Raw genomic sequence first — 14,197 nt, 5'->3', positions numbered from 1 at the left:
ATTTTACACCGAAAAGAATACGCGTTCAAGGGATTTGTAATTATTTTGATGCAAAAAGCACTACTTATAGCCACAATAACGTTGTTTGCTTTGCTAAATCATAGATGCAGAGGGCAAAATGACTGCAAACTAAATGGGCTCCTTTTTTTGTGGTAGTGGGGAATATATTTTGCAGTCCGGTTTTTTTTCCGGGCACCGTGACAGCCTAGCAGGCTTGGTCGGATCTCTAAAGCAAGATCATGCGCTATAGTAGGTGCTGTGACCTCTCGACGGCGCCGTCGGCATCCGGTGGCGCCGTGTTCTTGGCCTGCAGAAAGCGCGCCCCGACACATCCCACCTCGGATCTCAAATTCCCCAGACGGATTGCAACGTCGGAGACCCCATGACCCTTCCGGAGCGGCTGGCGGGGGGCTAGAAGGCGGGAAAGCTAGATAATGTAGCCGAGTGACGGCAACGATAGCTTTTTGCACGTGCTACTAACACATAGGCTGCTGTCCTACCTTGAACGGTAGACGAGTGGCAAGCAGGAAGGAGAGACAGGACAATGAAGGGGGAAAACAGAGAGATCCTCCCCCGAGAGCAACTAAGCAAGTCACCATCAATGGTCTTATTCTCATCTCCGTCAATCGCCGCCAGCGGCTTTGTCGTAAATGGTGCCGTGTCTCAACCATGTCTCGTTCAGGAACATGCATCCGACGAGAAACGAAAGCCACCAGACGGAATGAAGATGTAGACCACAGTCTGCAGTCACGTGTGAATCTCGTGACTTGGTCATAAGTCCCAAGATGTTCCACTTCCAGACAAGGCGGCAGGCAGGCAGGCAGGGGTGCTCCACCCACACCTTGACTTCCTCAATATTGGGACTTCTTTTGACCTTCCTCGTCGACAATACCGCGATTGCACACCTACAACCGATATGGCCTCTCTCGCCGGAAGCTCCTCCCCAGACAAGCAGGTGGGTTGAGTTGCTGCCGTTCTTCCCGGCCTTCAGCCTCCAAGCGGCCTTATTTCCCGCACGCAAGCTGATGGGGTATTAACTCTCTTGGCAGCTTGGCGGATGGTCACCTTCCGGATCCGGGGTGAGAAAACGTAAACAGATTGTTGACACCTCTTGAACGCGCCAGCTCCAGCTCCAGCCCCACCAAGCTCAAAGGCAAGACGGCCCAGGCCTTGACCCTCCTTCCCTAGACGTTTCCTCGACATGACAGATGCCAGATGAAAAACACGAGGTGGGCAATCCTGTCACGCCTGCCCGCTTCCTCGGCCTCCTCATTCGAAGTAATTACGGCCGCCCGGCGATGCCCCGATATGAGGCTGAGCTCCAGCCAACTGCGGTTGGCCTTGCACGCGCGCGAACAGACGAACCACAAGGACGATCGCAATCCGAGCCACGTCCACCCGCGGCACCAATCCCCAAGGTCTTGTGTGTGTGTGTGTGTGCGGAAGGTTTGTTGGTGCCTGCCTCGGCGCCCCCTTGCAGATAAGCACTGCCCAGCCCGCTCCTCTGACGTTTGCCTGGGCCGAAAACCAAACACACTTGCATTTCCTCCCCGTATCGACCTGCCAAGCGTCCTGGGTGGCGCAGTGAGAGCTGGTGCGAGCTTCCGTTTCCAGTGTAGCTTCCCCGGATGACAGCGGCTGGGCAGACAAACACCACTCCGCTTGCCCTTGGCATCAAGCCCAAACAATGACATGTACGTACCCTACAAACCTGGCTGTTTGTCGTGCGTCGCAGTGTAAGCAATAAGCGTGTCGGTATCACGGCCAGGGTGGGGCCCCCACCCGGGCGCAACGGTCGTATCACGGCGGCCCATGGCAGGACCGCATCCTGGCCTTACCAAGGTGGTGGTTGAGGGGTTCTGGGCATGGGAAGTAAGCCAGACTCGGCGAGCAAATTACGCCGCCAGGGGTCCGGGGCTGGGAACCGCGGGATAGCCTTGGCCGCTCTCGACGTTAAATAGGGGCCTACCTGTACCGCTCCGCCCCGAATTCCGACGACCTCTTCTTCGGTCCCCCCCGCCCCCAGCCTTCTCCAACCTTGTGCCTCCCCGGGTTCATCAGCTGCCTCGTGAATTCAGACCGCGCTCCGCCGGCAAGCAAGGAATAGAGATCACGGCTTCACTGCTAGTCTCTCGATCCCAAATACACACACCTTCTTGCAGGAGACAGCGCGCGAGAGCAAACCACCACAATGCAGCTCACCAGCACCCTGCTCATGGCCCTGGCCGCCACCTCGGTCAGCGCCTGCGGCGTCGCCCCCGTCTCCCTCCCGCGTTCGGTCAACTCCATCTTCGCGAGGGGCTCGGGCGCCAAGGTGTACACGCTGGAGACCGCCCCCGGCGAGACCATCCAGGTGACTGAGGAGGAGAAGCTCGCGCTTATGGACGTACGTATTTTTTTTTTTTTTAGCGATATCCACCATCTCTCGGCTCTTGGCGCAGTGCGCATAGAGAGTTTTGCCTCTAGTTTCCCCCTTCTGACAAAGACTCGCTTCCCACCTTGTTAGCGGAGGGTTCACTTCTTCGACATTACCGAGTGGCCCGAGGCGCCCAACGCCATGCTCGAGGGCGTCCAGAAGCGGGCGGCGCTCCCCTACCCGAGCGCGCTGACGCACCGGTGCAACGCCACCAAGGCGGCCGCCAAGCTCAGCAAGGACAACATGCAGGCCAACGTGGAGCGCTTCTCGGCCTTCCACAACCGCTACTACATGAGCAACTGGGGCGTCCAGAGCGCCGAGTGGCTGCACGGCCAGATCAAGGCCGTCCTGGACCAGTACGGCCACCCGTCGGCCAACATCCGCTACGTGAGGCACAACGCCTGGGCCCAGCCGAGCATCATCGTGACCCTGCCCGGCCAGACGGCGCGCACAGTGGTGGTCGGCGGCCACCTGGACTCCATCATCTCGGGCGACCGCGGCACCGGCAGGGCTCCTGGAGCTGGTACGTTCTTTTCTTTTTTTCTTCTTCTTCTTCTTCTTCTTGTCTCTTGTTCTCTCGCGCTTTGAAGCTTCCACCCAGGCTAACCCGCCCCCATCCACCCCTCAGACGACAACGCCTCCGGCAGCATGACGATCCTGGAGAGCATGCGCGTCTTCCTGCAGGACCCCCGGGTCCGCGCCGGCGAGCTGACCAACACGGTCGAGTTCCACTGGTACGCGGCCGAGGAGGCCGGCCTGCTCGGCAGCCAGCAGATCTTCACCGAGTACGCGACGTTCCGGCGGCAGGTGGTGGCCATGCTGCAGCAGGACATGACGGGCTACAAGGGCCGCGACGGCCGGGAGCGCTTCGGACTCATCACCGACTTTGTCGACGCCGACCTCGTCGCCTTCCTCAAGCTGGTCATCGGCGGCTACACCGACATCCCCTACGAGGAGGGCCTGTGCGGCTACGCCTGCTCGGACCACGGCTCGGCCTTCCGCAGCAACTTCCCGTCCGCCTTTGTGTTCGAGACGGTGTTTGGGAACCACAACCCCCACATCCACACGCCCAACGACACGGTCGAGCACATCTCGTACGACCACATGATCCAGCACGCCAAGATGATCACGGGCTACCTGTTTGAGCTGGCGTGGTGGGGTTTCGCCTAGGTGGCGGCGGCTCCTGATGATGAACTTGGACCTTGTTGAGCGGATACATGATGATTTTGATGATGGGTATATGCGTGGGTACACGTAAATAGTAATGAAGACATAATGATAGACAACAATAGCGTCCTTTTCCTAGTAGTGATGTGTTTTTGTGAATTACATTCCCTCCCGGTTTTCGTATGTGAAGTAGAGCTTGGTAGCAAAAACAAATATATAAATAGCTACTCGCTAAATACATGAAAAGATTCAAATTTCCGAATGACAAGACTCGGTGAAATCCAGTCGATTGTTCGAGGCCTGTGGCACACATGGCTCAACGGAAACCCACCCCAACAGCCCAGCCCGTTCTGTTTGCCACGTGGGCGGTTCCGATTCTGCGCTTTGACTACCGCCAGTGATGGCATTTGTCCCTGGCCAGAACCCGCAAGCACAGGAAACCGCTTGGCAGGACAACACGAACATGAAGTTACATGGAGATATGATGTAAAGAGCCAGCCAAGCTCGTATAGTAACGCTGCTGAGCCACATGGCGACGGCATGGAAATAAAATCTTCCCGCTTGGGACCAGACCGGGAAGCAGATCTTGGGCCGACGGACCCGCCCGCACCAGCTGCCCACGCCGCCTAGGTTGAGGCCCCTGAACCCCCGCAGCATCACAAGCCCGTGCTGCCACCCTGCGTGGAAGGTGGGGCCGGCACCAGCTGGGAGAGGTGAGTGAGTTGCACGAGGGGGCCCTTCCAAGCGCCCGCCCACCTGTTCGAGTCCGTCCAAGTCCAGCCGTCGCGTGGGCCGCCTTCCCTTGTTGTGTTCGGTGGTGGGTGCGTGTGTGCCAGAACTGACTCTGCCCATCGCAAATCCCATTCTCCATCCCGCCTTTCAACCACTCCCAGCCGAAACAGGAGCAAGCATCGCTTTGTTCTTGTTCTCTCAACCCACGCGCGCCGTCGTCCTCGACGGGGCTTTTCGTTCCTTTCTGCAACTCTTGTAATTTATACCGACAGAGATTCGGAAGGCCTTTGTTTCCTGTAGGTCATCTCGTCCCGTCCCCCTCACCCCCGCCTCACCTTGCCCACTCACTGCCTGGCGCGAACTCTGCTTTCCCCTGCCCGCCGTTTCTTGGTTGTTCTCGTTTTTACCTCACAATTGAACTCTCGGGTTTTCTCCCTCCCCTCCAAAATTGAAATCCCTCGGCACCACCCAACACCCTGGTCTGCTTTGTTTGCCAAGCAGAGCCTAGCCCTCCAACATCGCGACGGCAGCTGGCATTAATCCGCCGTCGCATCCTTCACTCTCCATGGTCGGTGCTCTGCGTCCAACCATGTGCTAGGGCGCTGTCATCGCCCCTCTGATTTGCACCTTTGCCGCCTCTGCGACCTGTCCGCTCTCTGGCCTGACAGGCGCCGGACCCGTGGCGCATTCTTACATCATCGTCCTTTGCAGCCTCAGCACCTACCATCTACCCACCACTCCACTCCCACTACCCCCCCGCGAGGCAGCAAAGGCAGCCTGACGCCCAGCCGCCGCTGAACTGACGCCTCTCGGGAGCCGTTTCTCACAGTAGACCAATCGAGATACCCCTCCTTTCCGGCCTTATGAGCACTTCTACGAGCATTTGCATGAATTCACGATCGCGTTAGATCTGGTTCTGGCGTCCTCGGGGAGATCATCTGTGGAGCCTGAGCAAGATACCCTACCATCAATCCGCACAACTTGACACTTGCTGCCCAATCCGACAGGGCCCTTGTGCTTGGATTGCGTTTCTTCGACCCGCCCACACGCGAGCCCTCGGACCGCCGCATGCCACAGCCACGGGCACTGGCGCGCCCCTTCTTCCCCTCTTCACCATCGACGACGCCCCACGACCTCGTCGTGACTGTGCCCTCCTCTCGGCCATACCGCCACTCATCCCGGCTGCACCTGAAAGCGCGCCACCATGTTTTGGCGGTTTGGCAGCTATGCCAGTGCGTCCGCCATCGACACAATACTGGACAAGCCCGAGTTCGCCGTCGAAGAGCTCCTCGATGAGAGCGATTTGATTCAGGAGCTCAAGCAGCACAATGTCAAGCTCCTCGAGCACCTGAGGCGCCGGGAGGTGCTTGAAAAGCTACTCGACTATGCCGTCGCCCCCAAGCTCGAGCCCGTCGCCGTCCCGGACAAGGACCAGGGCGAAGATGGCGACAAGGGCAAGGCCCTGACCTTTTCCTTCTCCCGCCCCAGGGCGTCGTCGCGCGCGACCGAGGGCGGCAGCGAGGCCGACGAGGCCGAGAAGCGCCGCAACAAGTATGCCTTCGTTGCGAGCGAGATCTTGTCCTGCGAGAACTGGTCCATCTGCGAGGCCATCATGGACGTGCAGAACCGGGACCTGTTGCGCAGCTTCTGGAACTTCCTGCAGCGCCCGTCCCCGCTGGACCCCCTGCAGGCCAGCTATTTCACAAAGGTCAACGAGTCGCTGTTCGACAAGAAGACACAGGAGATGATTGAGTTCCTCAAGTCGGTCGACGGCGCTGTTCCCAACATGCTGAGGCACGTTGACAGCCCAATGGTCATGGACCTGTTGCTGAAGATCATCAGCCTGGAGCGCACGGCCAATGGCCAGGGTATCGTTGAGGTGAGTGCTCATCCGTCGTGCTATCCGAGGGCTCCGCCGGTGCCGAGTATGTGAGTATGTGGCCGCTCTAACCTTCTTACCTCGCCGTCTCTCAGTGGCTCTTCACCAAGAATGTCATGCCGTCGCTACTTTCATTCCTCGGCCCCGAGCATAGCTGGGCGACACAAACCTCTGCTGGAGACTTCATAAAGGCCATAATCACGGTTTCTGCCAATGCTTCCCAGAACGAGCAGACGTGCATCGGACCGAACGAACTTACGAGGCAACTTGTTTCGAGACCCTGCATCGAGCAGCTGATTGGGTACATGCTAGGTGGCGGAAACGCCCTGACGGTGGGCGTCGGCATTGTGATCGAAGTGATCCGCAAGAACAACTCGGACTATGACCCAGACGTTGGCGTCGAGGCCAATTCGGTGCCCTCGAGCCGCGACCCTATCTACCTGGGCACCCTACTACGCCTGTTCGCCGAGAATGTGCCAAGATTCATGGACCTGATAATGATCGGCCAGGCTCAGAAGCCACACCTTGAGTCTACCTTTGGCGGTAAGATCCAACCATTGGGTTTCGACAGGTTCAAGACTTGCGAGCTCATGGCGGAGCTTCTTCACTGCAGCAACATGGGCCTGCTCAACGAGGTTGGATCCGAGGACCTGATTGCGGCTCGAGATGCTGAGCGCCAGCGCCTCAGGGCCCAGGGCAGCTTGACCGCTGTCCGCGGCGAGGAGGCGCCGTCGAGCGCCGAAGATCTCACCATGAGGATCCCCGGGGCCTCACCTGCGGACGAGGTTAGGCGCCTCGAAGTCACCAACATTTCCGACGACGACGGTTTTGAGGAAGTCATTGGCGCTGCCGAGATGGCCGAGGATACCTCCCACGAGTTTATCAAGGCTGAGGAGGAGATACAGCAGTCGCTCCCGACCTCGTCTTTCCTCGATAAGGACGAGGATGACTTCGTTGACGAGCCCCTAAGCTCGCCGCGACTTAATGTTTCCGACATTAAGATGGAGGATCATCAGTTCGAAGACCCGGAAATGGTGGTCGAGCCGCTGTCACCCAAGAAGCTGGCCATGCCGGACGTGGCCTCACCCGAGGCTACTAGCGCCGCCGACCCAATGGGCGTCACAACTGCGATTAAGGAAATCGAGGAGTTGGGACTTAGCGACGACCATCTCGGAGAGGACTTGGATGTTGCATCGGGCAGTCACGTGGAGGTTCGGCCTGCCAGCCCCGAGGCCGGCTCCTCGCCCCCATCCTTTGAAGCCCATATGTTGTCTGTCTCCAACGCCCAGCCCGCGGTTACTCCGGAGACAAAGAGCTCTTCGCAAGCCGATATGACAGCTACGGCTGTCGCAACCGCCCTCGAGCCTCACCCTGAGGACACGCCAGCCCCGCTCTTTTCAACCCCTTCGAAGCAGCCCGCAGATGCGGAAGCCAAGGTGGTGCCCACGGCCACAACGCCCGCCGCCGATCCTGACACGACTATGGAGGATCCTAAGGGTGACGCTCCGAACGAGCCGGCCACGGCTGGCGCCGTCGAGGCCCAAGAGAAAGAGGGCGGCGAGGCATCCGACGCCGTTCCTGCGCCAAAGACCGAGACGCAGGCAGCCTCTGAAGACAACAAGGTCACTCCTGTCGTCGGAGACTTCCTCAAGATGCAATTTGTGGAGCACCGTGTTGTACCGACAATCCTGGTAAGAGCTCTCGATTGTCTGACAGATGTGCTCATTGCTGACTTGCGATACCATAGTCGTTCTTTTTCACCTATCCCTGGAACAACTTCCTCCACAATGTCGTGTACGATGTCGTTCAACAGGTTTTCAACGGCCCGATGGACCGAGGCTACAACCCAACGCTTGCCATCTCCCTGTTCGAGGCGGCCGACATAACCGCGCAGATCATCAACGGCCAGCTTGCTAGCGAGGAATCCGAGGCCAAGAACAAGACGCGTATGGGCTACATGGGACACTTGACCTTGATTGCTGAGGAGGTTGTCAAGTTCAACGAGCGCCACCCACCCGAGCTCCTGTCCGAGACTGTGCTCGAGAAGGTCATGTCCCCCGAGTGGAGCAACTACGTCGAGGGAGCGTTGGCCGAGACGCGGGAACGTGACAACGCCATCCTGGGTGGAGTCCGACCTGAGGTCGCCATGAACAACCGCGCCGCTGCTCAGGGCAGCGGACTCGCGGCTGCCGGCCTATCGAGCCTCGGCTCCGGCCTGGGCGGATCCCACGCGTCGTCAGCACTCGCAGACGCTGGTCTCAATGGAGGCATGGATCTACAGGAGGGCAGCGGACTGGCCCAGTTCGCCATCAGCTCCGGAACGGTGGGAGGCACGTCGGGCTTCGGCAGCTCCAGTGACGAGGACGAGGATGAGGATAACGACGAGGACGTTACCAACGAGGTTAGTCTCCCCTTCCACAGCGGTCAGACAATCGCCCCCATCTCCTTCAGTCAAGGGCGCGTTGTATGTTCTTCGAGTTTCTATCAGTACATCGGGGCGGAGCAGGCTGGACAGTACGCGTGGCTGCGGGGTTTGAGTGGATCTCGCAGTCAGCTCAGCGATGATATGTTTGTGGATTCCGACGAGGGCGAATACATGGAGGACGTGGATGAGGCGGATGAGGCGGATGACGACAAGTGTGTCGCGCACCACTACAAGGGTCAGTGGCTCTCTCTACCGCAGTCAAAGGTCGGGGACGTGCCGGCGATGGAGCAGGCCCTGGCGCGCATGGATCTGAGCCGCCCGCTCCTTGGTAGAGGTCTCAGCGCGCAGTATCAGCGTGTTTATGACGATATCAGACCATACGAGGACCACCATGATGGCTCGGGCGACGACAAGACCACCCCCGTCGGCGTCAGCGAGATCGACTCCATCGATTGCCAATCTGGACTGGACCTGGATCGAGACGAGAATGCGAACTCCCCGGAATGCGACTGCGACGACCACCATATCGCACACGACGAGCCAGACTTTGCCAGTGTTGGTCGGTGTGGTCGAGAGCACTCTCCAACCAAGGACCGTGCCCAAGCCCACATGACCCACGACGATGGCCCCGATGCGTCGCAACTTCTTCCGAACGACATGCCGAAGCGTGTCGCTCGCAGTGGCTTCGCCAGGTCCCAATCGATGGTGCCCTAAAGCCGGACAGGGTGGTGTGTGTGCTTCAGCGGGACAAGCGTGGCGTGCGGGGAAAACGGCTCAACTGGAACACGGCGTTTAGGAGGCTTGAACCTAAGAGGCATTGTACTGTGTTTATGGAGTATGGTTGGAGTATTGTATGAAAGAGTGGGAATCAGCCCGTTGTTTGTGTCAGGGGCAGTGTGGCCGGGGAGGGCTCAGCGTGAGATCCGAGGAAAGGTAGAGAGAGGTGGATGATGCCAGACCTGGTCCTCCAGCTTGGCTCGGATCTCCCCGCCCTCTCTCCTTCCTCCGGTGTCTCCCTGTGTCATCCGGCTGTGGGGCATCGGGGCGCTGTGGTCGTGTTTCCATGTTGCAGTTGCGGCGAGGCAGGTGTGCACGTGCAAACAGGAGTGGTGGTTCAGGGTGGTCAGGTGTGGTTGGCTAACGACGGCATGGATCCGTCGTCCCTGGAAAGACGCCAACAAAGCGACCCGAGGTCCCGACGCGACAAACACACTCCAACTGGTCCCTCGGCTGCCCGATTTCCATGGCTATGGAAACCCTTTGATTCGTTATCGTCTTTCGCTCTGCCTTTTTTTCTTCATTTCAACGACGCAAGACTCACAAGGTGATCTCGCTCTGGGACCAGTGTCCTTTCGAATTTCTCTCTTTCTGAACGTTATTTGGTGCCCGTGACAACGCAGGATTCCTGGAAGCATCTATTTCAACTAACCCGACTTTCAACCCGACTTTCACGCTCAGTTTCGAGCCTACACAGACCCGTTGAACTCGTCTTCATCGTTGAATCCGCCATCTGTGCCGCCTCCGCCTCCTCCACCGCCGCCGCTGAACATACCGCCATCTCGTGCGCGCCTACAGCTCGCGGCACGCCTGGCGATGAACAAGCGAAGCACAGCAGGCACGGCTACCGATTCGGGTACGGCTGAGGGCGCTGGTGCTCAAGAAAATGGCGCGGTATCTTTCGCATCGGGAAGTCGGCCGAGTTTTGACGGGAGTGTCAACCCGGACAGCCCCGAATCGGCCCAGCTTCAGCCGGCCGCGCCGCTGTCTGAGAGACTGCGTGATCCATTTGCAGACGATATTGACGATGACGACGATGACGATGATGATGCCGACCTGATCACTGGAGGCGGATCGGGTGGAGCGGAAGGAGACAAGGCTACCGGCTCGGGTTCCCGCTGGAACCGCGGCAACTGGTGGCGCGGGGTAGTGCGGAGCAAACGGCCGGGCGAAGGCGACAGCACCAACGAGCGCTTCGGGGATGGTAGGGACGACGACAGCGACGACGATGTTGACAACGACGACGAGGAGTTTGGCGACTTCGCCATGCCCGAGGTCACAGATCCGCCGGTGCGCGCGTCGGACGGCCCCGTGGGCGCCCTCTTTGATCGCGAGCGGGAGAAGGTGTTGCTCAAGCCGCTGCCTGTACACCCACCGCACTCATCTGGGGGCAAGTTTGGCAGCCTCTGGCCGTTTGACGGGCTCGGCTTCGGGTCGACTGGCTCGGGGTCTACGGCCGTGGGCTTGGTTACCGGGCTCAAGAGTGGCAGCGGCGTGGCCATGGCTCAGGCCGGCACCCCTACCGGCGGCGGTGAAGCCGAGGGCAAGCTCAGCATCATCTCCCCCATCACAGCGAGCCCCGTCTCGCCCCTGTCTACGCCCGGCAACAAGGTGGCTGCTCTGGACGCCAAGGTCGCCGAGGCGCAGGGCGGGCCGCCGCCGCCTGCAAAGGCCGACACGGAGGCACCGAAAGCTGCCGCGACTGCGACTCCTACTGACGACGAGCCCGTCATAGTGGACGAGGACGGCAAGAGGGTGTCGAGGGCGAAGGAGGCCAAGAGGCGGACGAGCATCGAAGATCCAGAGGACGAGGAGGTTGTCGTCTGAGCAGAGATGCAGCCCACCTTGAAAGCTTCTTGTTCGGTGTTGGTTCCCAAAGGCGCAGCAAGAACCAGGGGCGGTCGTGATTACAGTACGTCCATTTGCCCTTCTAGTCGCGTTTGCATGCACTCATCATGCCCAATCCCTGCCGTCCGCTTGCATTTTCTTCTGACGCTTGTTGTTGCCTTTCCTTCCAGGCTCTGCTTCTGTCTCTTTTGAGTTTGGTATCGATAGAAACTAGAATTATAGGCGCTGTGTAACTTTGAGGCATCAAGGAGTACTGGGTCAGGAGTAAAGCATTGAACCAGACCAGGTAAATGATGAAGGATGGAGGAACGGGCATGGACGGAGCGCACATAAAGGTAACCGAAGAAGTCTTTTTTCGTTCACCAACGGCCGCTCGGGACACATGGGAAGGAACCGGAATCAATGGACGCGATTATTTGGTAGATTCGTAAAGGGTAGGTAGGCAAGTGTTGGCGCCGGCAATGTCGTGCCTCGCCGCCTCTCCTCGCCTGGGGATTAGTTGGACGACGACGTGATACCTTTGTTCATCACTCGTTTGGTTCCTGTTGTACGATAACTTGCGTTTGGCGTTGCTTCTCCTCTGACCCCAAACTCCCTCTTGGACTCACATAAATGCCCTGATAGGTAGTTCGTAGTTATTTGTGAGCCCACGTACGTGCGTGTGAGAAGTCACCCAAGACCTGAGATTCACAGCACATGTCCAAGCGGGTAGGTACTCGCCTGCGTACTTGAGCAGGTTGAAGAACATGGGCTTGGGCCTCTCTCTAATATTCGCTAGTCTAGTGACCTGGTAATGAACCTAGAACTCCTGCTTCTCCTGTGCACTCTATCATGCCCGGCGTTCCCTATCCGTTCTCCCGCAGGGGAGAACCACTCGAGTCTCCTTCTCGGGATGTGGTCTCGTCGCATCCATGAGAGGAAGCATCTGAAAAAGAAACGATGTGTAAAGGGGTGGCTGAACACATTATGCCAAGCATCACCTGGTTTGTCCAGGCCGACAGTGTTGCTTTCCCCTTCTTCCCTATTATCTCCCGCTCTCACCACCCTGTTGTGTCGTGTCAACCCGCCCGAGCTCGGGGGGGGTTGATTGCCCTTTCCACCAAGCCAAAGATCACCGGACCATCGGCGTGAAGACCGGGGCGTCCCAGCGGAGCTTGAACGGCCCGCTTGCCTCCTGGTCCGTCGTCGTCGTCGGCGTCGTGGCGCTGCTGCTGTTGCTGTTGCCGCTACTCCTGCTCCCCGAAGAGCGGCCCGAGGCCTTTGCGCGCAGGTCCGCGGCCGCCATTGCGACTATGTGGCGGATGAGGTCCTGGGGGTCGTTGTCGCTGTCGTCGTAGTCACCGCCGTCGAAGTCTCCACCAGAGTCTGTCGCAATCACCGAGACCGCCTCCTCGTCTGGCTCGGGGGAGGAGGTATAGAAGGAGGAAGGGCTGCCCGGGCCGGTGGAGGATCCGGCGTATGTGAGCTCGGGAAGGCTGCAGGTCTCGTCGAAAGCCGGCGGTGCTTCGAGGACGATGGGCGTTGCCTTTCCAAGCGGGTGTTGTTGCGGTTCGCAGTGCCGGTGGTATGGGTCGGAGTGGTGGCTGATGGAAGCGAGCGCGTTCTCCCCGGGCTGCTCCCAGATGTAGAGGCGCTCCCGGGAAGTCTTGGGGGGGTCTGCACCGCGGCGGCCCGGAGAGGAGGGGTCCGCGGGCCAGAGATCCCTGATGCCATCCCACCGCGCCAGCGACTGCTTCGAGAGCCGGCGGTCGGGCGAGATGGGCATCGGGGCCGCCGATGTGGCCCAGTACCAGGAGTAGATGGAGCTGCATGTGCTCTTGGCCGGGGGGGATTTCGGTGGTAGCATCTCGAGCGCTATCGTGGTTCTGTATTGGCACCTCAGGTCGCAAAAAGAAGGGGAGTGGCGGTTGAGAATAGCGGCAAGGCCAGTGGGAGCCGAGGTGCCACCGGTCGAAGGTGTCTTTGGCAGCGATTGACGGTGGGAATAGCTATGATGTAGCCGAGGCTGGTGAGAGTGCAAGCGAGTGAATCAAGATTGATCAGTATCAAGCTTGGATGGTGGGATGATCGACGAGCGTTTTTATGGACAGCTAAAAGGAAATCACAGGAGGTTTGCTCCATGGTCACTCCTTTGTTCCTACCAATGGAACGAAAAAAAAATTGAAGAAAAAGAAGAAATTGCCTGGGCCGCACTCCGCCCTTTTCTCTTTGTTCTGCTTTCAGCTCTTCATCCTGCCACTGCGGTCCGGCGGGCCTCCCCGTCCAAGACCCAGGAATGCGGAAGGTTTGATGGCTGGAGCCTCACTCGGCACGAATGTAGTAGGTGTCTGCCACAACACGTGGTTTCCTCTCTGGGAGGTGAAGCCTAGTCAGCCACGGGCAATTGCTCAAAGGCTACATGTTGCGCTCGTATGGTGTATTGCTCTTCACCTTGCCCCAGCCTATCCGAAGGAAACGTAGGGCAAGAGCAAAGAGAACCGGCCCAGTCCCTTGGGGATGGGAATACGCTCGCTTTTGTACTGCGCACTGATTGATTGCTAAGATTTTGGATGGACAAATCAGGCCACGAAAAGCCGGTAACTACACCAGAGGCAAGCCTTTCCAGCTTCGCGTCAGCTCTGGATGCCTTTATCTGCTTCCCAGTCATGTTTATATGTACGATTTCGATATTGGTCTTAAAAAGTGCAATCCTTGCCACACGACTCGGTGATGCTTGGGTTGGGACACGTCAATGGGCCGGAGGTATTTATGCGCCAAGATGCGACGAAAGCAAATAGATGCCATGTACAGTACGTATAAGGCCCTTGGCATTGCGTGCTGGAGTGGCTGGTTTATTCCTGGTGATCGGCACCAGTTACGAAGGAGGAGCGTGATGCAGTTGAGGCCGTTGATTTGGCCGGAGGTTGGCCGTCAAGAGCTGACCTTTCTAGGGTCCATCTTGGCAGGGCTGCGT

General features: G+C 58.7%; 4 protein-coding genes across 4 annotated transcripts; 2 read left to right on the top strand and 2 right to left on the bottom strand.

Moving 5' to 3' along the window:
* Window positions 1-293: 293 nt before the first annotated feature.
* Window positions 294-1,203, bottom strand: GGTG_06450 (hypothetical protein; the record flags this gene model as incomplete). Its single annotated transcript, XM_009224267.1, has 2 exons — window positions 294-1,022; window positions 1,109-1,203. 2 exons carry the CDS (start codon window positions 1,201-1,203, stop codon window positions 623-625), a joined length of 495 nt encoding a protein of 164 aa, XP_009222531.1. The 3' UTR covers window positions 294-622.
* Window positions 867-3,787, top strand: GGTG_06449 (leucyl aminopeptidase). Its single transcript, XM_009224266.1, has 4 exons — window positions 867-955; window positions 1,125-2,386; window positions 2,507-2,939; window positions 3,045-3,787. Exons 2-4 carry the CDS (start codon window positions 2,192-2,194, stop codon window positions 3,584-3,586), a joined length of 1,170 nt encoding a protein of 389 aa, XP_009222530.1. The 5' UTR covers window positions 867-955; window positions 1,125-2,191; the 3' UTR covers window positions 3,587-3,787.
* A 594-nt stretch (window positions 3,788-4,381) lies between these two features.
* On the top strand, window positions 4,382-12,055 carry GGTG_06448 (hypothetical protein). The gene is made up of 6 exons (XM_009224265.1): window positions 4,382-4,611; window positions 5,145-6,194; window positions 6,290-7,885; window positions 7,942-8,595; window positions 10,078-11,308; window positions 11,415-12,055. Exons 2-5 carry the CDS (start codon window positions 5,520-5,522, stop codon window positions 11,221-11,223), a joined length of 4,071 nt encoding a protein of 1,356 aa, XP_009222529.1. The 5' UTR covers window positions 4,382-4,611; window positions 5,145-5,519; the 3' UTR covers window positions 11,224-11,308; window positions 11,415-12,055.
* On the bottom strand, window positions 11,993-14,125 carry GGTG_06447 (hypothetical protein). Its single transcript, XM_009224264.1, has one exon. The coding sequence runs from the start codon at window positions 13,088-13,090 to the stop codon at window positions 12,356-12,358; it is 735 nt and encodes a 244-aa protein (XP_009222528.1). The 5' UTR covers window positions 13,091-14,125; the 3' UTR covers window positions 11,993-12,355.
* Window positions 14,126-14,197: the final 72 nt, after the last annotated feature.

The sequence above is a fragment of the Gaeumannomyces tritici genome, assembly GCF_000145635.1.
Source record: "Gaeumannomyces tritici R3-111a-1 unplaced genomic scaffold supercont2.3, whole genome shotgun sequence".
Classification (NCBI taxonomy): Eukaryota; Fungi; Ascomycota; class Sordariomycetes; order Magnaporthales; family Magnaporthaceae; genus Gaeumannomyces; species Gaeumannomyces tritici.
Note: the sequence above shows the minus strand (reverse complement) of the source record. Positions and strands in the feature narration are given on the sequence as shown.